Source organism: Sapajus apella, unplaced genomic scaffold (genome assembly GCF_009761245.1).
Source record: "Sapajus apella isolate SASKATOON/1434 unplaced genomic scaffold, GSC_monkey_1.0 scaffold59, whole genome shotgun sequence".
Classification (NCBI taxonomy): Eukaryota; Metazoa; Chordata; class Mammalia; order Primates; family Cebidae; genus Sapajus; species Sapajus apella.
Genome location: NW_022436999.1, coordinates 4673347 through 4700186, shown reverse-complemented (window position 1 = coordinate 4700186; position 26840 = coordinate 4673347). Strand labels below are relative to the sequence as shown.

The following is a 26840-nucleotide window of genomic DNA, read 5'->3' as shown; positions in this document are numbered from 1 at the left end:
TGTGTGTGTGTGTGTGCATGTGTGTGTGTGTTTGTCATTCTAGCCACTTTTCTATCTGTATACCTATTTTAATTTTTTTTTCAAAAATTAGACCGTAGTGCACATACTATTTTGTGATTTGCTTTGTTGTTTAATATATCAGCGCTATCAGTGTGTTCTAAATGTTGGTCTGTCTCAAGGCTATATTCTGAACTGACCAATAGGTAATATAGAAAAGTAGAAAATTATTTTTTAAACACACATTAGTATTTATATTAATCATTTTGTCAGATGTAGATTTGGTTTATCTCAGTCAGACTTCCAAAAGACTTCCAAATAAAGGTAGCAAACAAATGGATCACTGACTGCTAGGGAAATCTGGTAATCAAGACCAAGTTGGGCCTCTTGTTTCTTAATGAATCTTCTAAATTACTCTACTATTTTAAACCTAGGTATTCTGCTAATATGTGACAGATTAGGAACTGAATAGTTCTGAGAATGGCTTGTTAGAGTCTCTGTTCAACTCCTAGCTTACTCTATAATCTGAGACAAGTCTGTAAAATGTTTCTTACTTCTCAGATGAAGAGCCTCATCTCCACCTCTGTTTGGGATCATAAGAAATAATACTTACATAACATTTTAGAGTCCTTGAATGAAAAGTTTTTTGGAGTTGCTGACTGTTCCTAAAATTTCCTCAGCTAACATTGTGGAAATCCATTATTGTGGATATAGTTGCTGAGCTAGGTCATAACTAGATTGTAAATCTTGTGTAGTGGAAAAATCTACACCTTGAAATTCTGGTCATTTATATTAAAAGCTATTCATTTATTCCTGCATGTTCATACTGTGAGCTTAGCCTGTTATCATTTTGGTTTACTTGCTAAATGTTCACATTTGGGGTCTTCATCCTTACCCATTTTGGATTGTATCTATTGGCATATGCCATTGGGTTTTCCTGAGTGAGGTCACCGGAACACTAGTATTCTCACATTGAGTTTATACTGCAGGAGTAAGAGAAGTAAATATTCCTATTAGCCAGTAAAACTTGAATTTATAGCCTGAGACTCTAGACACTTACTGTCTGGGACCCTTGGAGACAGACTGGCACTGAATGAAACTGAAAGGTAGAGAATATACTGTGGCTAGGAAAAGTGCTGGAGCCAGACCACGCAGAGATACGACAGTAGGATATTTAAGAGTTGGATGGGATATTAGAAACCCAGTGGTCATACTTTATTTTTCAGTTGGGGAAACCAAGGCTTAAGGAGGTCACAGAATGACTCAGTCACAGAGCAGGGTTAGAAGCTTACTTTAGTGTTTCACCAAGTACTCAGATGTCTGCACTATTAATACAGAGAAAGAGCATCAGAGGAAGTATTAGGGTGTTCTCTAGACCCCATTACACTAATACAGTCCCTCATAGGATCTAAAGACTTACTTGTCTCCAAAATACCTGACAAGCAGAGCGTATTGATTCATTCTTCCCCAACTTGGGATTGCAATGGTGAGAGGAATTTGGCATTTGATCTAATTAGCACTGGAAACTTGGCCTTCTTTTGGAGAATTCAAAAGTTCAGTTCAGGATATGTTCACAAGATATCTTCCTCTAGAATTAGGTGGGAGATAAATTGTTATTAAATTTATGAGGCTTGTCATTCTTACTTTTTCTTTCTTTCTTTTCTTTCTCTCTCTCCTTTCTCTCTCTCTTCCTTTCTTCTTTCTTTTCATGTAGTATTTCTTTTTAAACTTGTTTCTGATGACCTCTTAACCCCTGCTTTTTAAGTTCTGTTTCATTTGTGTTGTCACAGATATGTCAGTTGTTGAGTTTTTAGTATGCAGAGATGCTGAGCTTGCCCTTCTAAGATGTTAGAAGGTCAACCCACATTATGGTCTAGGTCCAGGAAATGAGAATATTTCCAACTCACTGGGAACCATCTTGGCCTTGAGCAGAAATGGGATCTGAATTATTACCTAAGAGACCTTTGTAGATTGTCACAGTTGGCAGCCTCAGGACTTGAGCTAATCCTGGAAATTCTTTAACTTCCCAGAAGAAAGGTTCCACAAGGGCAGGCTGAGGTGCTCAGAGAGAGCAGATGGAATAGAGCTTACTACCAGTTGCCTTTACAGCTGGACTTGGAGAAAAATAACATTATATCCATTCTTTTTTTTATCATGAAGCCTTTGACTTTCAGGGTGTATCTATTCTTTATTCTTTTTACCCTGTATGTGGGAAAGAAAATGCTCTGTATGAAAGAAAAGCAAGCAAACTTGTTGACTCAGTTCCCATGGTGAATGCAAGGCAGATCAGGCCAACAGAAACAACTCAGATATTACAAAAATGTGTTTCTTTCTGGCGGCTGCACAGTCAGTCCTTTATATCCAGTCACTGCAATCGCCCCATCACACAAAACTGTTTCCAAGGCCATTATTCTGGTTGCGGGGGCTGCTTCCCCTACAAACAAATGTTGATTTTACTAAATGTCCTCTCTCTTCAACTCTTTTGCGGCAAATGAGGAGTAGTAAAGCATCATTTAGGAAAAGAAAGTGTAGAAAATCAGAGAGATGAAATACTGCACGTTTTCTAAACACTCCGGTTTATCTGGCTCAAGCAATACACATTATAAACTATGGAACCACCTGTGTAATCTGGTTTTAATTAACTTGAGGAAGGTACATCAATGTTATTTCATTAAAATCAAATTCTGTTTAAATGGAAAACCACCACTACAGGGTACATTGGGGCATTGTTCACTTGGGCTTTGGGGTTGGCAAGTAAATCCTGTATTTAGAAAAACCCAAGCAAACCCTGTTTCTTTGGGACCTTCTTACGCTTTGGAAGGCCTGTCATAGGTTCCTTGGAATGTAGGGAGTGCCCTGGCGAGGATCAAGGCACAGCTCGAGATGTTGTTTGCCAATTCTTCCTTTTATGACCCTTCCAGTCTTCTGTCTTCCTGCCCCCTGCCTGTCTCCATATCTCTTTAGTGCTCGGCCTTCATGCGCTACAGGACTGTCTCTCTCACTTGCCACTTTGAACTGAATGATTTGATCTCCACTGGGTAGACAGTGGATGACACAGAGCCCTCTATAAACAAAGATGCTATTTCAGGCTTACAAGAGGAATGAGGCCCAGATGGTCACAAGGGGCTGGTGAAAAATAGAACCCTCTTTTGAAACTCTCACTTCACCAATTACCTAAGAGCTGGGAGGAACCTGAAAGATCCTGTAATCTACACATCTTCTTTTCCGAGGAGAAGGCTAGGATTCGGAGGTGAAGAAACTGGTCCACACCAGTGAAGGCCATTGACTGGGGCCTCCCATTTCAACTCATGCCCTTTCCCCTCCAGCCTGGTGCCCCAGTTCTGTGGACCTGTTGATTACAACACAGCCCACGCGGAGAAAATCCTGCCCTGTCAGCAGAACAGCTTTACACGCTGACATAGGACATGTGCGCATTTCGAGTCAGGAGAATGGCTGAGTTTTAGTTCCAGTTCTGCCTCTGCTTTGTTGGCTTCAGCGAGTCACTTCTCCTTCCTTTGTCTATTTCCCCTATTGGGAAAGGAGAAGATAATGAACCTTTCCACCTATCAGGCTCACTTGAGTGTTATAAAGAATAATGAGGTGATATTTGTAAAGTGCTTTGAGCCGCTGGGAAAGAGGAGGGGGTGAGCTCAGTAGAAAGCATTATTAGCTGGAAGCACTTATCAATTGAGCTGTTTAACAATAGTGGAGAGCAAGGATACTCAGAAATGAATTCCAGGGACTAGCCCTGCTTTGAATTTAGGAGGAGGATTAGTGGGGACCTAATAGGTATTCCGCTTCTCCAATTTCTTCAGTGCACCGTCAAACTAGGAAAGGTAATTACATTCTTCTATGTCGGATTCAGCCCAGAGTTTCAATTGGGATGTCAAAGTGTGCTTGTCTTCTATTCTTATACTGAGGCTGTGTTGTGTTATGATTGTTAAAGCCTTGGGCATCTTCTATCCCCTGGGGTAATTTTGCTTAGGAGCTATACAAAGTAATTTCTATGCAGTGGCTGGGCTGCTGTTTATAAGGTTGATTAGTAGAGCTTCTAAATCTAAAGCGCCTGGGAAGCAATTTGGATGAAGCAGGGAAATAAAAGGCAAGGTCTTTATCATGGTTGATCTTTTTTTATTGAGCCGCTCCATGGGAATTTTCTCAGTGGCTCCGATGCATGTACAGTGCAGAACGTGGGGCTTGGTGGCTCTTTGATGTGGCAAGGGAGGCCTAGCCCCAGGTAAAGGTGAACATGCCAGGTCCCTAAATATATTTAGGGCTCCTTTTTAACTTCCTTTACTCTCACAGAGGGTTAGATGAGAGATGTTTATGGGGGCCGGAAATGTGTGGAAATGTTTCCAAAAGATTGTTCTGATGAGGGATCTGTCTCTGCAAACTGCTGCCCCATTGTTAGAAGGACTATCTGCCTCGAATTCAGGTGTCTCTCATTTTTAGGGCTGGGGGAGAAGAGAGAGGAAGAGAAGAACCGGAGGAATTTTGATTTGAACTTGTGCAGTCTCTGTAGGCTGACTGAACGGTGAGCCAGGCAGAATGTGGCTCCCTCTGTAGTGGGCAGGAGAGGAGCAGGGCTGAATTTTATCGACATCTTCTGCAGGTGTAGGGAGAGGTCAAGATGTCATTTGGAACGATAATTTTTGTGATCAAAGTTAAGTTAAGGAAATTACACTGATTACATCTTTGTTCCCTAAAGTTTATGGGCCTCTTTGTAATCGCTGCTTCTGCAAACCTTTCCCTGCCTTCCCCAGGTCTCAGGCCTGAATCTGCAGGGGGCTACTGGGCTTTTCCCTCCTGGAATAATGGGCTCACCAGCTGGCCAGAGGTTCCTGTATTAGTGCTGCTCTGTGCTGACTTGTGAGTCTCCAATAATAGTCCTCCAGTATGGCACAGCTACGAGCAATGACCGGGCAGGCCCACCTTGAACCCTACACCTCTTTGGGGGCTGACTAAGTCCTCTGAAACTGACTCTTGGATTCCTCCCTGGGTTTGCCACCTACTCATTTTTGTTTTTCTCAGCAAATTACTTCTCTGCCTTGAGACTCCATGAAATATTGCAAGATTTACTTGGCAAGATTCTCTGACCTTTTTCAGAGACCCAGATTTCTTGTTTATTGTAATTTGAATGTCTCAATCCTCTGAAAGCATTCGGAATATTTTCTTTATTTCCCTCTCCCAAGGTATCTACTTTATCTTAGACAGGCCTCCCCCAGTGGGTTTTGAGGGGGAGGATGCCGAGGCTTTGGGCCCTGGCTCCTGTCCTTTCCTTCACCTCTGCCAGGGCAGAGACCAGCACTGGGCTGACCTCCCTGGGCTGGGCCAGAAGAGAAGGCTGTGGAAGCCACACGTCCCCGCTGCTGCCCACTGCCCTTTCCCTCTGCGGCCACAGCTGCTTCCCACCCTCCTCACCCCCGCCTGCTCTTTTTCTCAGTGAGCCTCAGCGCCAGTGCCCCAGTGAGCTGCTGGGAACAGAGGTCCGTCCCCTGCACTGGCCTCGGCTCCCCACACCAGAACATTCAGGCATCAATGGGAAACAGCAAGATCTGTCGGCATCGCCCCTTTCTTCAGGCTTTGAGGGCCACATTCTCCACGGCCATCTGTTCCCTTTCACCTCTCTGGACAATGTTGCTTTTTAAAGCCAGCGATTCTTCCTCCTTTATTCCCTCCTCTCCCGCCTCCCCTTCTTCTGTGCTCCCACCCTTTCTACCTCTCCTCTCTTTGCCCAGTCCTGTGAAATTAGCCTCTCTTAAGATAAAATTTGCCCTCCCTCCATACAAAACTGTTTTGCAAACACGATGGGTTTTTGAATTTTTATTTTTACATTTGTTTGAAGTGAGGGCCTGCTACTGTTAAAATTTGTGATTGTCTTGGGGGGTATTCTTTTGATAGGGATAGGAAGGGGAGGACAGAAAAACTTTTTAGTCATGAAAAAAGAAAATCCAGCATAATAATGAGTTTTAGGTTTCGGTTGGCAGGCACTTGCCTCTTTAAAGAAGGAGCTCTCCCTTTCCTTTCCTTGATGATCCGTTTAAGGAAATTTTTATGCTCTTGAGGGCTTTTCACCTTTTGTTTTATTATTCTGTTGTTGTTGCTGCCACAGTGTTGTTGTTGTGCTGTTTTTAATTTAGAGCCAGGGCTGCTGTGGAGCTGGTACAGCGGCTTCCGTTGTCTTGGACAGAGCCATATACAACTCCAGAGGTTCCTGGATTCAGGCAGAGTGCCCATGGTGCCTTCTAGGTGAAGCAATAGTCTTGACTTAAGGGCTGGACATCAAGGGGTGTTTGTCCCAAGACTGACCCAGTGACTAAGTGTGTGACTTTGGGCACATCACTTTCTTTAGGGACAATGATGACAGAATCTTTTATTTCAAAAAATTTGTAACACATGATACTTATGTTTGTACTACTACTTGGTTTCACAAGCAAGATGGGTCCATGGTAATGTCATGAAAACTTATGGGCAATCCATGGGTAAGGGTGTACTACACATCCACTGTTAGGGTCTAGTTCAGTGGCAGACATGGGAAATATCTAAAACAAGGACTCCTGGCAGTGGCTGCCTATCAGGATCACAGGTCAGGGACATCCCGGAGTCCAGCTGACAGTATGAATCCTGTCTGTCCTACTTACTAGCTATGGCTATCGGTAAGGTTTTGTCATCTATAAAATGGAAGCAACGCTAGTATCTACTTCATGTGGTTGTTGAGACAATTAAAAGATTTTTATCATGTAAAGCACTTGGAACAGTTTCTGATACCTGGTCGGCACTATGCGGTTTTCCCTCTTCACATCCCACAACCACATTACAGATGAAAACGATGGGCTAATGGGCATTCTGCAGGGCTCCTCTTATTCTTTCACATCCACCTTCTGCTGCTTTATATTTTCATTGTAGAGTGAACACTGATAAAAGAAATAATGTAATTATCAGATTATAATGATGATTAACATAGCAATTCTACCTATAAATGTCATAAGGTAGAGAAACATCCTAAGATAGCAGAAGATATATGATCATACACTTCTGGCAAAGAAGGTGAACCAGATGTGGAGATTATAGTCATAGAAGGAAAGCCAGTTACGATTTTGGCAACTAGCATCACGTTACATATTTTCAGTTGGAGAAAACCTGGAGAGTTATTTTTCTTTTGGTATCAATTTCTAGAAACCTTTCATATGACTAAGAGTTTCCCAACCATAGGGAGAAAACATTATTAAAATATGCTTTTCTAGAAAGGCCCAGATGACTCTGAATAAGAAACTGAACATTATAATTTAATGAGGAAAAGAAAATGAATGAGATGTCCAGAAAACTGGGGGGAGGGTGGTTTCCATGCGTTTTCCCTCCTAGAAAGGGAGATTAATGGTCATTCTTATAATACTTTCTAAATGGCCAAAAGAAACAATGAGAAGAAAAATAATGGGTCAGACTCTAGGGTTTAAATCCTGACTCTGCCACTTGCCAGGTGGCCTTGGGCAAATCACTGTCTTTGTAGCGCCGCTTCCTTCACTAGAAAATTGGTATGATAATGGTACCTCCCTCGTAGAGATAATGCATGTAAGGTGTTTAGCCTGGAACACAATAATTATCCCAAAATGTTACCTCATAATTCTTTACTGTAATGTCTTCTATCAGCTGACATCTGAGATGTGGGACTCATTATCCAAAGTTGGTGGTCTTGATCACTTCCCTGATGCTGGTCATTTGCAATAAACCCATAGTTCTGTCCCGTTTCTGGATAAGCATTGGCCTTCGAAGAAGAAGGAAATTGCTTTGCTTAAGAATTCATATTTTGCAGATGTGAACTGACTGTCTACTGCCACCAAAACCAGTTCCCTCAATTAAAATAACCCTGAAAGCCTCAGCACATTTTGTTCATGAGTTCCCTGTCCCGCCATGAGGCGGCTGCCTGAAAGTACTTGACTCCCCTACCCCACCCCTCCTCAGGGATTGGGACATGCTGGTGACAGAGATTCTTGAGGAAGTTAAAGCAAGGTCATCTCCATTGCCTAAGCCCCACACCCTGGTAATCTGCACATTGTTTGGACCTTGAAACTTGTGAGTCGAGAATTCCCGTCACAAATGGAGTTTTCTTCCCTCCTCTGGCCCCAGTTTGTGGTGAGCCTTGTGTTGGCATGGCGGCGTGGGGACACCCCTCGTGTGTGTGTGTGTGTGTGTGTGTGTGTGTGTGTGTGTGTGTGTGTGCGTGTGTGCGTGCGCAGGCCCCCAAAAGGAGAAGTATGGCAGCTTCTCTCCACCTTGCCTCAGAAAGCCCTGTTCCAGATGGTCAAGAAAGCACAAGCTGCATTGAAGGAACTCGGTAGCCAAAGTGAAGTCACCAGTGTGGGAAACGAAAACCCTCTGGGTTCTTGTCTAAAACTCTGGGAGCAAAGGATACTGGGATTGCCTTCACCAAACGTCAACATTTTCCTTCTTCCCTCACCCCCTTCTCAGAGCCTTGGGGGCAGCAAACATATGTGAGGCCAGCATTCCATTCCCTCCCACGCAGGAACATATGCTGATTCCTATCGGGATCCTCTGCTTTCCAAAGAGGCTGATGGAGATGGGGAGGGAGGAAAGCATGACCATAAATCCTCACACTCTGGGTAAGGTGATAATTGAAAGCATTCTCCACCATGATGTGCTCCCTAGTGCCAGGGCAGCAGGCAGCTGGGACAGCTAAAGCTGGAGAAGGCCTGGGCCCGGGTCCAGCTTTCCGCTGACCCAGTGGATTTTGGTGGTCAAGTCACTTCTCTGCCTATGAAATGGTAATAGGGATTGTATCCATGTTGTGGGATCAAAGGAAGCACTTTAAGCGGAATTCGTCAGGTGCGCTTAGGCACTCTGGAGCTTTCAAGCACCTCAGCACTCTGTCTCTGGTCCCGCTTGATTCTTTTTGCCCCCTGCTTGCATTCTGTTCCTGCCGTCACTGAGGAAACAAAGGAGAGTGTGAACTCGGAAAGCTGAGCCATGCTTGGTGTCTTGAAGCAATGCAGGTCAGGGAGCATGACTGAGGAGGGGTCTTAATGTGGGTCTCTGAGTGAGGACCTGGACCCGGTCACCAGCCCTGGCCTGTTTCATGCCCAGGCTGTCAGCTGCCCCTCCTACCAAGCCTCTCCGAATTAGTTTTGGGTGTCTCCTCAGACAGCAACTCCAAGCAGATGAATTATGGCAGTTCTAAAGGGTATTTACATCTCTTCTCTCTGTTCCTCTTGGGAAGTAGGGTGGTGGATTAAGTCAGTCTTAAAAACTGGGCCAAAGGGCATTCTCCAGAATGATGTCTTCCAGATTAAAAGGACACAGAGCCACATCACAAGATACTAGGTGGAGATTTTCTAATACAAATGCATGCATGATGGTACATGGACCATCTGCAGGATCTGAGGAGTCTGTAATTGCAAGCGAAACAGCAGATAACGTATATTAGGATCATCTGAGGTGGGGTTTTAAAAATAGGGACTCCTGGGCATCACCTCCAGAGAATAGAGTCTGGTTCATTAGGTTCAGGATGGGGCCTAGGATTCTGCATTTTTAAAAGCTAACAGATGATTATGTTGCATAGAAACATGCAAATGCCCTAGTAATTTTTCCAGGGATCCAATCCTATGTCTTGATTTTACATCAGTGACCAAGTAATCTCTCAGAGAAGGCCAATCTACATTTTCACACTAATTTTTTTTTTTGGCGGGGGAAGGAGAGTTCAAACCTACAGAAAAGTTCCAAGAAAAATACATTGAACTCCCCATATACCCTTTACCTGATTTTTCACATTTTGCCTCATTTGTTTTTATCTCTTATATATTAGTTACCAATTTATTTTATAATATTAACCTATTGTAATTATCTTTGCTGAACCATTTAAGGGCAAATTACAGATAGCATATCCCTTCATCCCCAAATACTTCAGCATTTATCTCTTAAGAACAAGAACTTCTCTTATATAACCACAGTATGGTGATCTCACCCAGGAAATTAGTATTGATACAATAGTATTATCTAATATACTGGCAATATGCAAACTTTGCCAGGTATCCCAATAATGTACTCTATGGCAATTTTTTCCAGGATGCAATCCAGGATTAGACATGGCATTTAGTTGAAATGTCTCTTTGCATTAATGGTTTTTAAAGCCATTGATGTTCTCCCATAAATATTTTTCTTCAGGAACATATTTCCTAATAAACAAACCACATTTCTTTTTTTCTTCGGTCCTCACTGCTTGCAGAGAGCTAGTGATCCTATGTGGGCCTGAAGCAAGAGCAGGCTTACCCAGGCACAATTCTTCATCAGCTAAGGCCTGGGCAAAGGACCCTCTCTCAGTCCTGGGTTTGCCCTGTGAGCTCATTTCCTGAAGGCAAACCACATGACTGCTAGTGTGTCCCCTTGCTTTTCAGTCAAGTGGGTGGTCACCTGGATTTCTCTTTGTCCCAAAGTACTTCGTTGGATATGTAAAGCTATCAAATGTTACTTCACTACAGTTTGAATCTTCACCAGAAAGAGTGACTGGTAAAGGACATGCCACTTTGCACCCTCCCCAGCTCTCTCCAAAGGCAGCTGGCTGAAGGCACACTTCCGAGGGTGTTTTTTCCCGCACTGAGAGCTATACCCAATGTGAGATCAGAATAAGCAGCTGTATTCCTTCCACCTCAGCCAGTGCCACGTGAAATAAATATCAAGGAGTCAAAAAATAAGATGGTAACCATTTATAATACACAAGTCTTACGAGAATCCAAATCTGATATCTTCCTTCTGCCTCTGATTCTAGCAGGAAAGTAAAGCTCATACCAGGACTGCTAAAAGATGTGGTCTGCAGATAGAACACATTCTGGGGGGAAAAAATCTCGTATTTTATGCAAGCATCTTTCTGACTTGTCGTGAATGAAGCCTAAATTTAAAGAGAAAGTGACACAGATTTCTTTAAATGGTTGGGGTTTTGTTTTCTTTATTATGCTAGTATTTACTTAAGGGTAATATGTATTTTCTGTGATGAGTGAATTTATTTTTAATTAAAAACTTCTTTGCAAAGGGTCAGGAGATTTAACTACAGGTCACCATTCAGGTTTTTTTTTTGTTTTTTTTTTTGTTTTTTTTTTTTTGCCTTAAGTAGAAGGTAGCAAAAGGAAAGCCGTATTATTTGAGAAGAAAAGGCTCAAGGGCATGGCCTCCTAGAGAATGTTGGAAGTTGAGCTGATGGGAGGAGATTGCTTCTTTTTATTCAGACAATCTAGTTCTGTTCTTCTTATGCCTACTGTTCTTTTCCTAGCCATCTTGAGACCTTGATGATCAACACTGCAGACACAGCAGAGAAGCCTAGTACAGCATCCCCTGCTTTCAGACTGAAGCTTTTCTCAGAAAGTGAGCATACTCACTTGATTCTGTACAGTTCTTACGTGGTATCTCTGTAGGATAACATATGTCTTGGTTTTCTCAGAGCAATCTCAGTTTATCTCTGTTATCCCAGTATAACTATTAAAATGTCCCCATTTCATTTTCAAAAATGTCCTGGTTGGATGAGAACTTAAAATATTTTGTTACAACTCTGGGAAACTGAAGGCATTTTCTCCCTATCCATGCACCAGTGGAGCTGTTGAGTGATTTGTGCTGGTGTATACCAGTCGCTAGCCTAGTGGATGGCTCACCCCTGCCTAGACCCTACCTTTTGCTATGGAGGATCCATCCCTAACTTTTCCATTCCAGAGGCTCTGGTTGCCCCACTTCTTCCTGTTTTCTGCTTCACATTTCTTACCTTTCTCAGTAATGAGTTTTACTGAGACTTGGATCAGCGTAGGTATGTTGTGCAAGTAAAGCCTCTGGACTACATTCACTCCTTTCACCTCCAGCCAAGAGACATCAGGAATGAAATTCTCTGCTTTACTGAAGTGAAGCAGCCCATTCTTTACCAGCCAAATGCCTTCCTCAGTGGGTAGATGGTATTGGTTGAAGCAGTTATTTCATAGTTTTATGCCACAGATCTTTTATTTTATAAATCTGACTAGCAACTAATAATTTTGAGAATCTCAAAGCTCTGGAGATTATAAATAACAAAAGATTTTTTTTCTTATCTAAAATGGCAGCACAAATACTGTGGTTACTTACTTAATAGATAGTGTGTGATCCCTGAGCCATTGCAGCTGATGGGTTTTTTCCAGTGCTCTATTTATAGAGCTAGGTCAGAAATATCACTTCCGTTGGAACTTGACCTATAGACCATTGTCAGTTTTAGATACCAAAGGAAGTAGAATGTGCCCTAAATACAGCTGGTTTATAGGTTCAGTTAGTGAACCACAGCCCCCAAGGAAATTAATTTTGCTGGAGGATAAATGTCTGATCCTATCCCAGTCTCTTTTCTTTGACACCTTTGTCTTGTGGTCTCACAGAGCTTGTAGGTCATCTTGAATCTTTATTCTAAAAATAGCCTATTATAGGCAGTTTCCCTGCTTTAAAAACTCATTCACGCTCTTCGCCTTCTGTTGCTGAAACTCTGCATTGTATGGGACAAGAACTGATGACCTGTCAAGAGCGGTAACCAAGGTTCTCAGTCACTTCCCCATTTCAAATGGACCATCCAATAAAGAACCATGCTGAAGCTCAGCAAGTGCCAGGGCCTAGTTTTAAACAGGAGAAGCTGAATTGAATGGATGATAACCCTTTCTGATCCCTAGTCTTGCACTCAGACTGCCGTCTTTAAGCTTTGTAACTATGAAGTTGTGTTTACTGGGACTTGGCCACTGGTCGGTACATGTTTATCCATCATAAAGTTTTACTAAGTAGGGTAGACTAAGAATATCTCTAGTCTGGAGAGAAATCTGCTAACAGCAAAAGAACCCACGTGTGTGCTCTCTTCAAGCGTAAATGGGTGCCGGGTAGGGCACAGCAATTCAAAGACAGCTTATGAAGGAGAGCATTCTCAGACTTCCTGGAACAAGTGAGGTTCTCAATGAAGAACTCATTCATGTCATCAAAATACCATAGAACTCAAAGTTTTTTAATAAGGCAGGAACTTTTGAAGTCATTTACCCCTTCTTGTCACAGATGAAGAAACTGAGGCTTAACGAGGTTATGTAACTACTCATTACCTAGGTCTACTCTGAGATTCTTTGTGACACTACTCTCCTTCTCCCACCTGGTCTCATCAAAAGCCCACAATGGAGTCAGAAGTAGAACTTCAGGGTCCTGCCTCCTCGCCAGCAGCTGGCCACAGGCTATCATGCATTACATAGAATGTGCTTCAGGATGTGAGGACAAGAGATAAGAAGGAGAATGCAGTTCCAGTGGTAACATACCATCTTCTTCCCTGGGTTTATTTTAGTCCTGAAAACATTTGTAGGTATTGTTATTCCTTTGTTTTTTTAAATTTCCTCTTTCTAGTCTAAATAAGTGGGCTTTCATCTGCAGGGACTAGAGGGACCAAATATCCAGAATATCCAGTCCTCTAAGGCCATGAACTTTTCCTTCCTCTCTGTTCCTATTCTGGGAGTCATTGCTTTGTTTTTTGACTTTTTTTTAAACACGGAAAAGTATTCTTTTAAACTTGACCCTTTTGCTACAGGGCAGACGCTTTTCTGTTACGCGCTAGAGATTCAGTTTGATCTCCCAGAAATGCTTAGCATAGGAGTCATAAATTGAAATGTTTTCAGAGAAGGAGCTTCCTCATTAAGAGCTTTCCAACAGGCCTCTTCTAAATACTGACACGGATTGGTACCAGAAGCCCATCACCTTTTTGGAAATCAAGGCTACATAGCAATTCTCCTCCTCCAGTCTGACTGCACGAGGGCCACACCCCATGTATACAGAGCAGAGAGCTCCTTGCCTTGTGAGAAATTCGCCTTCATAACCAACTCCCACACCAAATGAGTAAGGAATTGGATCCAAAAGATAATTATGAAAGATATTCCAGAATCCAAATCCTGTTGTTTTAACCACTGCGCAACCAAGATTTACTATCTTGCCTCATTGTTAACAGGATGAAAAATGTGGGAGATAATGATTAAACTTCTTTCCTCCCTAGAATTTCATCTTCAGTGTTTGATCATCATTGTTCCTGTCACTTAGACATATCAAGTATCTTCATCTAAGGGTCACCAAGAACCTCTGGTTGCCTGGAGGCAAGAATTATTATTCACATTTTACAGATGGGTTAGCAATCACAGAAAGAGAACATGCTTTGACTTACCTAAAAGAGTCTCTGAGAGAGTGGAGAATGAATGTTCCCACAGTCTTTTATAGAGAGCCCTGACTTCAGTGTGAATAAATTAGATTCGCTCTATGTAGCTTACCCAGAGACTTCTACAGGCTCAATCCCATAACAATGAAAATCCTCAAAAATGAAAATATTTTCAAAGCTCAGTTCATGTATTTAATTTTTGTATTTGTATTGGAATGAACCAAATTCCAGACAATGAAGTCACACTGCTTTGGCAGGTCTCAATATCACAGTCATCAAAGAGGACAGAGGGAGCAAGCACCTCAATTTTTAGAACTGCCTCTTAAAGCGAACACAGAGAAGCTTCACTTATCTGTTTCTTACCCAATTAGGTCATCTAGCAGGAAACCACCTTTTCTTAAAAGCCAATAGCAGATTCCTTCTGCTTTAAATTTCCCATCAACAGCATTAACGATCATTTATGCCAGCCCTCGCACAGAAATGCTAGAAAGTTCAAAGACGTAAGAGACCACTCAGTTTTCCAGCTTAAAATAAGGTTACAAATTTATAGTGACTAGCAGTTTTCCTACTGCCCTCTCTCAAGTGATCCTATTACTGCAGTCACCCTTCAATTGCTTTCCTGTACTCAAGGCCCTATTAAGTGAACTATCTTTCCAATCCTATTTTTAATCCCACAGCCAGAGAGGGTCAGTTCCAGGCCACCCAACTTGCGAGAATCCAGCTGCTGGGCCAGTTGAGTGAGGTGAAGTAACTTGCTGAGCCAGAGCGTGTGCTGTGTTTCTGGAAACCCCTTGCCCTGGGTTATCACTGTACATCAGAACAGAGGAAGCCGAGTATGGAGCCTGAGTGACATGCAGAGCTCAGATGAGTGATAAGATCCTCATGACACACCTCCATCAGTGTCCTCCCAGAGATGGGCCTTTGAGCTCTCAAGGCCCTTGTGGGCTAGCAGAATAACACATTATTTGACACGAGAGACATGATAAACCCAGAGAAAGCTAATTGGAGTAGTGTTTAAGACTCACTTGGACTGGTTTCGAACACTGGCTGTGTCAATAACTAACCATGTGACCTGGAGTGACTTAGTTTCTCATAGCCTCATGCTGTCAATAGGGATGTTAATGTTTCTTAATTCATAGATTGTGGAAAGGATCAAAAAAGATATAACTAAGATATGAAGTTCAACCAGATTTAAGTTTACATAATGCCTAACATATAGTACCATAAAAAATACTGCCTTTCCACCTCGGGCAACATAATGAGACTGCATCTCTACAAAAATAAAAATAAAAAAATTAGCCAATTGTGATGGCATGTGCCTGTGGTCCCAACTAGTCAGCAGGCTGAGGAGGAGGATTGTCTGAGTGTGGGAATTCAAGGTTACAGTTAGCTATGATCTTGCTATTGCATTCCAGCCTGGGCAACAGAGGAGAATCTGTCTTAAGAAAAAACAAAACAAAACAAAAAAACTTTAATTGCCTTTCATTATCGTTAACTTTCAAGGCCTTGCTGTTATTATGTTTATGGTGGATTAATGTTTATAAGCACTCCTAAAAATGCAAATGGATATTTTTAAAGTCTACAGTAGACTACAGTCAAGCTTGTTCACTCAGGGTTTCCTCTGGAAACTTTTCTGTGGTCATTTGTTCTCATGGCCTTTACTTAAGACTTAGGTTTACCTGTCCAGAAAACAACCAAATACATGGGGACTTTTTTATACTGTTCTTACTGGTTTAGCAATGTGAAGTCCTTTAAATGGTTGCTACGGGTCCAAATGTGGCTCTGACCTCTGAAGACACCCTATGTCTTCCTTTAGACCTGAGGAACTCCTGCAGTTTATCACCAAAAAAAATCTTTGAGTGCTTAACTAGCAACTCCTAATTATTCACATGTACCTTTTTCTTGACAGACTTTAGAGCTCAGCCTCACTTCATCCCATCACTTAGCAGGCATGAGCAACTAACTTCTAGAGTTTACTTGAAAAATGTAAACCTATTAATTTTAGCTAAGCAAGATACAATTAAGGATGTAAATTTGCTGCCAAAACAAGGATATAATATGATTCAAACTTTAGTGGAAATAACTTTTTAATTAGTCATGTGATCAGTATTTATAAGCATCCTCTGTGTCTCAGACCTTGTGTTAAGTGACTCAGGCATGTTGGCATACATCAGACGTGGGTTTGGCCTCTTTATAATATACAGTCATGTGTCACTTAATAATAGAGATAGCTTCTGAGAAATGTGTCATTAGGCAATTTTGACATTGTCTGGACATCATAGAATGTACTTACACAAATTTAGATGGTATAGCGTACTACAAACCTAGATTATATGGTATAGCACATTGCTCCTAGTCTACAAACCCATTCAGCATGTTGCTGTTCTGAATGCAACAGGCAATTGGAACACAATTGTAAGCATTTAACGTTCTAAACACATCTAAACAGAAAAGGTATAGTAAAAAGATTAAAAATGGTACACCTGTTTAGGGCACTTACCGTGACTGGAGCTTACAGGACTGGAGTTGCTCTGGGTCAGTCGGTGAGTGCACCTAGTGAACGTGAAGGCCTAGGACATTGCAGTACACTCCTGTAGACTTCATAAACCCTGTAGCCTTAGGCTACACTAATTGATACAGACATTTTTCTTTCTTCAATCATAAATTAACCTTTGATTACTATAACATTTTTACTTTATAATTTTTTTAACTTTTTGATCTTGCAGTACATAAAACACAAACATTGTATGGCTGTTCAAAAACATTTTCTTTATATCCTTATTCTGTAAGCTTGTTTCTATTTTTGAGAATATTTCTATTCTCAAAATAGAAATGTTTCTATTTTCTTTTTTTTAACTTTTTTTTTTTTTGAGATGAAGTTTTGCTCCTGTTGCCCAGGCTGGAATGCAATGGCTCGATCTTGGCTCACTGCTGCCTCTGCCTCCCAGGTTCAAGTTATTCTTCTGCCTCAGCCTCCTGAGTAGCTGGGATTACAGGCATGCACCACCATGCCCAGCTAACTTTGTATTTTTAGTAGAGATGGGGTTTCTCCATGTTGGTCACGCTGGTCTCAAACTCCCGACCTCAGGTGATCCACTTGCCTCAGCCTCCCAAAGTGCTGGGATTACAGGTGTGAGCCACCATGCCTGGCTTTTTTTTTTTTTTTTAACTTTTTAAACATTTTGTTAAAAGTTAAGACACAGACACACACATCAGCCTAGGACTACACAGCATCAATATCATCAATGTCATCAATATCATTGTCTTCCACCTCCACATCTTGTCACACTGGAAAGACTTCATGGGCAATATCAGACATGGAGCTGTCATCTCCTACGATAACAATGCCTTCTTCTGCAATACCTCCTGAAGGATCTGCCTGAGGATGTTTTACAGGGAATTTTTTAAAATAAGTAGAATATACTCTAAAATAATGATTAAAAGTATAGTAAATACATAGTACATAAAAGTACAGTAAACACATTAACTGTTTTTTGTATTTACTAAACTGGTTATTATAAGTAGACTGTACTCTAAAAAAATGATAAAATGTATAGTAAATACATATACTATAATAAGATCAAGTATTACATACTATACATAATTGTATGTGCTATAATTAAAAAATTTTTTTTATTATACTTTAAGTTCTGGGGTACATGTACAGAACGTGCAGGTTTGTTACATAGGTATACACGTGTCATGGTGATTTGCTGCAGCCATGAACTCATCATTTACATTAGGTATTTCTCCTAATCTATTCTGCTATCCCTCCCCTTGCTCCCCACCCTCTGACAGGCCCTGGTGTGTGATGCTCCCCTCCCTGTGTCCATGTGCTTTCATTGTCAACTTCCACTTATGAGTGAGAACATGCAGTGTTTGATTTTCTGTTCTTATGTTAGTTTGCTGAGAATGACGGTTTCCAGCTTCATCCATGTCTCTTCAAAGGACATGAACTCATCTTTTTTATGGCCACATAGTATTCCATGGTGTATATGTGCCACATTTTCTCTATCCAGTCTATCCTTGATGGGCATTTGGGTTTCAAGTCTTAGCTATTATGAATAGTGCTGCAATAAACATATGTGCATGTGTCTTTATAGTAGAATGATTTCTAATCCTTTGAGTATATACCCAGTAATGGGACTGCTGAGTCAAATGGTATTTCTGGTTCTAGATCCTTGAGGAATCCCTACATTGTGTTCCATAATGGTTGAACTAATTTACATTCCCACCAACAGCATCTGTTGTTTCCTGACTTTTTAATGATCGCCATTCTAACTGGCATGAGATGGTATCTCATTGTGGTTTTGATTTGCATTTCTCTATACTTTTATACAACTGACAGCACAGAAGGTTTATTTACCCTGCATCACCACAAGCATGTGAGTATGCATTGCGCTACGATGTTACCACTGCTATTACATCACTAGGTGTTAGAATTTATCATCTGCATAATAATGTTATGGGGCCACTGTCGTATATGCTGTCTGCCATTTGCTGAAACATCATTATGCAGAGCATGACTCTGTATTAAAGGTGATAAGAAAAGCACACAAATAATATACCACAGTAGAAAATGATTGTTATATGAGACAGTAAAATAAGGTATTCTAGAAGTTTACAAGAGGAAGACATTATTTCTGTGAAGATTAGAGAAACTGGCACATAGGGAGTAGCATTAAAGGCAGGATAGATTGGAAACATGTGGACATAGGGGAGTTCCAGATGAGGGAGGGACAAGGGGAATAAGTGATTAAGTAGGAACACAGATGTGGGAAATGGAGTGGGGGAAAGAAGTCTGGAAGGGCAGGTGGGCACAGGGCGGAAAGTCCTTGAATGCCAGTGTTAGGAATTTAGAATTCTCTGAAGGCAATTGGGAGCCATTGAAAGTTTTTGAGCATGCTGGTTGTAAATGGGAGGGAGGTGTGCTTAGGTGTGTGCTTGGAGGAGGTTAATCAGGTAGTAAAATAGAGGATGGCTTTAATAGGGAGAAAGTGACAGTAGCATGGACAACAGGCAACTAAAGCAGTCACACCAGGTGAAGGCTAATGTGGGTCTAAGGTTCAGTTAAGAAGAATGGGGGGTTGGGAATGGGCCTAAGGGTGAAGTAGGAGAAATGAATGGATGGATATAGGTAGGATTTTATAGTTAAATCAATAAGAGCTTTCAATTTATTGCAAGTGAGAAGCATGAGAGAAGGAGACATTTTAAAATGGAGCTGAGGTTTTAAACCAGATTAACTGGAGGGTCAAAGGAAGGAACAGAGATGGAGAAGTAGATTTCTATGGGAAAATATGAGCTTGCTTTGATGATACTGAATTTGCAGTGCTAAAATTTATGATGTAGGCTTGCAGTTCTTGTGGTTAAAAGTGGAAGACAGGTGTTGAGACAAGCCAGAGGTTGAGACAAAGGCTTAGAAACCATCCACCTTGTCAAAGGAGCTCTCATCCTTTTCAGAGTGTAGCCACGCTGTGTAGAGCAGACACTGCAAGCTTGGTAGGAATGAGGCATATCTGGCTCAAAAGCATGTTTAGTTGTGTGTTTTTAAAAGTGTAAATATTAAACCAACATTTTAAAATCAGGAAATTATACTTAAAGCATTGATTTCTGGCTTCCCTTTTAAAAATCAAAATTGTACTTTGATGTTAGCACAATTAAAAATCATAACATTGAAATATGCGATTATGAAAGTTTTTTAAATTTTTTAAATAAATAAATAAATAAGATGTGACTAACTGTGAACTCACATTGCCACATGACAACAACTGCTGGAGCTGAACAGAGACTGCCCCCTTGAGATCCTGGATGAATTCTTGAACTCACCACAGTACTCACCACTTCCCCTCATCTCATAAGGCTTTAATTGAAAGTCAGTTACTAGATATATAGAGAAAAAAAATAGGTTAATGGTTGCCAAGAGCTGGAGGTGGGCAGGGAATAGGATCTTGGGGACTGAAGGGCAGTGGGTGTGGGATTTCTTTTTGGGGTGATGAAATGTTCTAAAGTTAATTGTGGTGATGGTTGAACATCTCTGTGAATATAGCAAAAGCCACTGAACTAGACACTTGAAATGGGAGGATGTATGATAGGTAAATTATCTTAATAGAGCTGCTTTTCTAAAATGCAAATGTAGTTGCTATTGCCCCTGCAGTGTTGGTTTTCTTATAGTAGAAAATATTTTTCTATAAGTCTATTTCTATAAAAGGGAAAAATGTTAGACTGAGAGGGTTGTGAATTTCAAGAAAAATGGTAAAGACTGTTTCTCTTAGTGGGGGTAAATAATTTCTGCATGTTAATATGCAAGCACCTGGCCTCTTTACTAATGTACGTTATTCTCCTGAACACTGAAAGCATCTGATATTACACAAGAAAAAAATGTGGTCATGCCCCACTCCCTAAGGTCCACCCACAACTAAGAAGAAAGAGAAAACAAAGGCAGAGAAAGGAAAGGAGTAATCAACATGGTAAAAGGAGAAGCAGAAGAGGCCAGTAGATTGGATGCTAAAGAAGGGAGAAGCTTTATCAACTGCTGACAAGAGGTCAAGGAGGATGGGGGCCAGGGCAGTCAGGAGGTCACGGGAGACCATCCAGTGAGAGAGCTGAGAGAGGTGACGCCTGAGAGAGATGCAGAGGCAGCTGACAAAGTGCTCAGAGAGCGTTGTTCAGGAGATAGTATTTAATCTCAGGCATGGAGGACTATTGAAGGTGTTTAAGTAAGGGAATGATGTGATCAGATCAGAACAATCTAGATTATTTGTTTTCACATTAATTTGTGCATATTTTGAATTGTGTCCATGATGAACTGACGTTACCCCAAATTTTATTTTCTTACACAAAATTTCCTTCAATCTGAAATCTCCGGGCTTGTTGAGACTTTGGTTGTTGATTTCCATCTCATTCATTCCTGTTGCTGCTTGAACCAAGAAATATGTAGATATGGTTGGTGTTATCTGACTCAGGGGTTTTCAACTTCAGCACTGTTATATTTTGGGCTGGATAATTTTTTTTGTTATAGGATGCTGTCCTGTGCATTATAAAATGGTTAAGAGCATCACCAGCCTCTACCCTCTAGACGCCAGTAATACTGTGAATTAGACATTACCAATAAAATCACCCTCCAGCCAAGAACCACTGAACTACATTTGTCTGTTGTAGCATTTGGACCCAGGTGCTTTAGGCCATGTGCAGTTAGTAGACCACTCTGAAAAGTGTCTGCCCTGGAAAACAAGACCCATTCCTACTCCACACTGAGGCATACAAATCAGATAATGTTATAAGGGGGCAACAGATGAGACACTCAAGGCCTCATTGTGTTTTAGCTAATTCAGTGGACTCCAACCTGTATGTAGTCTCCTCGTTGAAAAATGATCATATCTGGAGGCTACAAGGCACAGTAAATGTCCAACTGTGCCCTCCTAAGGTTAGGATTCCTGTCATGGCCCACGGTCAAAGTGGGTTCATAGGTGGCCTCAGGCACAGGGCATAGTGGTTCAGAGGAGGCCTCGGGATGTGCTAGACATGATTGCGGGAGCTGGCTTCTATGAGGCAGGATTTGTTGGCTCGCCTCCAACTGGGATGAAGGGGGTAGGGAGCAGAAAGGTTTTCTCCTGGTGATGTCAAGAAGGGTCAGTAAAGCTTTGGAGATGTAAGGTGCAACTTGGAGGAGACTAGGAACTCAGATAAAGTTTACTTCAGACCCTCCTCCTTATAGGAAAGTCTTAGAAGGTAAAGGAATGTTTCTCTTGGAATAGGGATGCCTAAAACAGATTACATGTGAAATGTTGAGATCTCCAGATTCCTTTTTTTGGGTGTGTGTGTATATGTGGGGGTGGGAGGACAAGGGAATTTTATATGTATATGCCACTGTTTCTATATTGATAAGGAAAATTGAGTTGAGACTCTTGTCAAGCTAAAAATGTCTAACAACTCTATTAAACTAAGACTATTTCATAACTGGTTCTGTGGAGTTATGCCTTGGATTATGAATGGCTAGATGTATTATTAGCAATGGCTCTGAGCTGTCTTGCAATGCAACCTATTTTTGAGAGATAACTCTGTTATTGTTTGGCCCAGTGGTAGTCACTTTCACTGAGGCTGAAGGAAACCCCTGCTGGTTTTTATTCTCATATTCATTCTCCTACTTCATCAACTTCTGTGGTAAGGAACTGAGCCTCCAAGTACTCTCTGAGCAATGAGTAGTGACTGGACTTCATGTGAAATGCCATCTCAAGAAAGGGCATCTGAAAGCATGCTTTTGCCATCTCATTTCAGGTACTTCTGGATCCAGCTGTGTGACAGCTGCACTAGGAAATACCTGGAGTCACTGTGTGAATACCCGGCTGATCTTCCAGTACCTTGATTCAGAGAGAAGACAGGTGAGTGCTTTGACAGTATTGTCTAACTATGAAGGTCAGGGAACAAGGTGTACCCATCAACCTGAGCATCTTCTGAAAATGTTGGCTGCATTGTCTGTCCTGGGCCAGCCAAACTAGTAGGGCATAAAGATACCAGCATTTCTGCTTGTCTCAACAGCAGTTGTGATAAAGTGGGGAGACAAATCACACACAGGAAAAACATAAAAATTGATCCCACAGAGTAAGTATTTCTCTGATATTTGTAAGCGACCAAGGACCACACTTCTAGGGATATCTAATTCTCTGTCTCTAAATGATCATTTCACTTAGATTGTATTTGTTGAGGACTAGATAATTTGCATATGAATTAAATAATGATGGTGCTTTTTCTTGTAGTATGTGTACTTTGAAAATCTTAGGCCAGACAGATGCTGCCAAGTGAATAAACAATTCCGCAGACACTAGGTACTTTTACATTAACTCATACACCTGTAGTGTAAAGTACTGAATGATACTAGAGAGACCTCTAAATGGTTGATCACTTTCTCAGAGTTCCCTATTTATGGTTTCTATACTGGTCCCAGTGAGAATCCTTCCCTTACATCCAGAAAGGTTACCTTCTGCCTCCTTTTAAGTCTTCTCTCTTGATTTCAAAGAAAAGGACACTACTGTCTGACCTCTTTGGTAAAATGTTTCATAGTATAAAATTTCTTAGTGTCGAACCTCAGCTTTATCCTACTGTACGACCAGATTCAGTTAGTTTCTCCTAAAAGCAGGAAGAAGAAGAAGGCGGGTGATTATTTTGATTTTTTGGAGAGGACAGAATTCAGAAGCCAGATTTGCCCGCCTTGCTAAATATAAATCACATCCAGACTATTTAGACACAGAGGCATGAAATATCACACTGGTGATCCTTTCTGGAGGAGATGGCAGAAAAGGGGTTGTTGCCTTTACCTGCATGAGGTAAACTGGCTCTTTTTCAAGGAAGTAGGAATCATCAGACACAGGCATGAGCTGTCACCTGTTCTAGATATAATTTTTCAAATGCCCTTGGTGACAGACCAGAGAGTTCTTCTTGGTTTGCTTGGTACTGTGTAAATAGCATTCCAGCTTGGTGGTCAAGTCAGCCGTGTCCTGAGAAGATGGAGCTGCTTGTTTCTGCTCAGGGAAACATTCTTGAGTTTGCAGGCCCTTGACTACTCACTGCCTCTATGGTACCTTTTCCCTGATGAGTCAGGTATCCTAGGTTCTGAAGCTATTATTCCTCTTTTTAGTGGAATACATTCCAGAATCTTCCTGGAGAACCTAATGATCTTTGGTAGTAAATCATGTTAAATAGCTGTGTTGCAGCTTTCAGGGATATCATTAAGGATTGTCAAACACGCCTATGTAAACTTTATCAGAGGAAGCAAAATTCCTTGTGAATCAGTGTTTAGACATTCATTTTCATGGATCCTTGATCCCACTCCTTGAAAACTTGTAGTTTGTCACTGTTTTAGGTTTTAGATTTTAGAAGCCATTCTTACTGTTACACATGGAATTTATGATTTCATCTATTATATATGGTATCATGGATTCAGGCTCCCAAATCCTACTTTTACTAATTCCAGTTAGAATTTATAAGTGAATAAAGAAGTCAGAGCCATATTTTTATTTCCCTTTTGTTTTAATAAATTAACCAGTCAGCGTCAACAGGAAGTAGCTGGTGAGACAAACCTGTTTTTTTTTTTTTATGTCTCTTGGGTGACTGGAGGATGTTGGTGGCTCTTGGCTTTTGGCTAATATGGTAAAAAGCAGCCCAGTGGTCATAACGAGAATGAGGAGCAGAGTGTGGGTGGACCAGTGACAGTTCATCAACTCATATCCCATTAGATGGGTCAGTCATGTTATCTTAATTTACAAAAGACAACTTGTTACTGTCATTACTAATCAATAAGGAGTAGACTTAAATGCCTTGGAATCTTGTTACTCAAACAGTAATTAAAAATTAATGTAAAATATTGCCAATGTTAAAATGGCCAACCCAGGCAAAGAACATACATTCAATTAATCTATAGAAATGTGCATACCCTTTGGGACCAGTGGTTAAATTTGTGACTTAATAACTAGAATAAAGTTTGATATAGAAAACATGTCTCTGGTGACCTTATCTTGCCTTAGCAGAGGGTGTGCTTTAGTGATTCCCTGAGTCTTTCCTGTGGTCTTTATTTTGTGACAAACTGTAGAAGCCATATGAAGCTAAGCCTTTTCTGGGATGTGTGCACAAAACAATACTTTAAAGCTAATCTTTAAGGTAACTGCACCAAATAGTACTTTCTTATAACACCACTTAGTAGCAGAACATGCCTGGATCATTCTAGGGTAGTGAGACCTCTGGGACACCAGCCACTTGGAGAAGATAACAGGTATAGTTTTTTGTTTTTTAGGGTTTTCCAATGCCCAAGCAGAGGCCACTACACCCAGGGATCCCGGCTATGGGATGAAGATTATGTTTCATCCTGTTTCTATGACATTGAGCTCTACACCAGGGCTCTTGAATGTGAGGCTTAGATTGAGATCACAGGCCTGGAAGGGGGTCAGGTCAAGCTGAGCAGACCTTAAAGCCGATTAACCCAAGAGCTGAATTGTGTTGTCCGAGGGAAGGAGTCCTCCCTGGCTGATCATTTTCTTTACACCCTGGAAACTGCAAAATTTTATAACCAAGAAAGAAATCTCCTTATCAGGGCACAAGCCAAGTTAATTCTCTTGCTTATTCTGCCTCAATGTTTGAAAAACCCTCTTAGGAAGCTGGAAAACATTTTCTTTTGGACTAATTTAGCTTTTTTTCCATTTGACTTTTATTTATTCTTTTCCTACTCTGCTTCAATCCTGCCCCACCCTTTTTGCAACATTTTTATTCTTACCAAAGACATATTCTTAGAGTAGAATTAAAATGGCCTCGCCTACTTTTTGTTGTTGTTGTTTAAAACCATCAAAAATATGTTTTGGTCTACCCTGTGCAAGGCATGGGGATATAAATAAGTAGAAGAGTAGTCCCTGCCCTCGAGGTCCTAACAGACTAATACTGAGGCACTGTCACAAGGCAGTGTTTGACTTGTCTAATGAGTGCTTAAAACAGTAACTGCTTTGAATCCAAAGGAAGGTAACATCATTGGAGGCATATTAAGTCTTTTCAGGAAAAGGTGAGACTTGAGTATTACCTTAAAATCAGTGGTTCTCAGCTGGGCACGGGGGCTCACGTCTATAATCCCAGCACTTTTGGGAGGCCGAGGCGGGTGGATTGTTTGAGGTCAGGAGTTCAAGACCAGCTTGGCCAACATGGGAAAACCTCATCTCCACTAAAAATACAAAAAAAAAAAAAAAAAAAAAAAAGAAATACCCAGGTGTGGTGGTGCACAACTGTCGTCCCAGCTACTCGGGAGGCTGAGGCAGGAGAATTGCTTGAACCCAGGAGGCAGAGATTACAGTGAGTCCAGATTGCACTACTACACTCAAGCCTGAGCAGCAGAGCAAGACTCCGTCTCCAAAAAAAAGTGGTTCTCAAACCTGGCTGCACTAAAGGCTCATTACAGGAACATTTATACCGATGCCAGTGCCCCACCCTGGCCAGTAAACTCCAAATCTCCACCAGGGGAGCTGAGCATCAGTGTTGATTTGTAAAGCTCCCCCATGTGATTCTAATGTTCAGCCAAGGGTGGGAACCTCTGCCTTAAATAAGAGATAAAATTCAGGTAGTCAGAAAGGACACGTGCGGGGATGGAGTGAGCTGCCGCTGAAGAACAGGAGGATAGGCTGCATTGTCGGAGGGCACGGGCTGGGTTTTGCCTTGTAACAAGAGCAGAGATTTTGAGCTCTTATTCATTTGACAAACTTATTTAATCACCTCTTCTCTGCTAGTCAATGTGTAGCTAGTTGCTGGAGGTTCAGAAGAACAGTTAAGAGATGGTTGGTACCCTGTGGTTGTTCACAGTCTACTTGAGGAAACATAAGCATGCAAACAGGACTTGCAGTAAGAGCACAGTGAATCAAGTAAGTGTAGAGGAGATGGGGGCCTGCCACCAAGGAAGGTTCTGTAGCGATTAATGAGGCATGCAGAGGAGTGGCCGACGCCTTAACTTGGGAAACTCTTGCCATCACCAAGTGCTGTCTAGCGAGGGCTGGTTATACTTGAAAGAGGGATGGAAAGCTCGAGAAAAACATTCACATTTATACAGTTTCTCCTCAAATCCTCATGAAGTCTGGTCTTACAAACCACAAATGGGATTATATAAATTTTCAAGTGCCGTGGAAGGAGTAATGAAGTAAATGAA

General features: G+C 41.4%; 1 protein-coding gene across 5 annotated transcripts in view; it reads left to right on the top strand.

Annotated features, from left to right (window-relative positions):
• Positions 1 to 26840, top strand: part of RAD51B (RAD51 paralog B) — a 670105-nt gene that overhangs the window by 546251 nt on the left and 97014 nt on the right. For 4 of the 5 annotated variants that reach the window (XM_032246050.1, XM_032246052.1, XM_032246048.1 and 1 more), the window contains exon 9: positions 22448 to 22551. The exons of the other annotated variant lie outside the window; for it this stretch is intronic. In XM_032246050.1, the coding sequence (XP_032101941.1) occupies positions 22448 to 22551 (104 nt within the window). The remainder of the gene's footprint in view (positions 1 to 22447; positions 22552 to 26840) is intronic. 5 annotated transcript variants of the gene reach the window in all.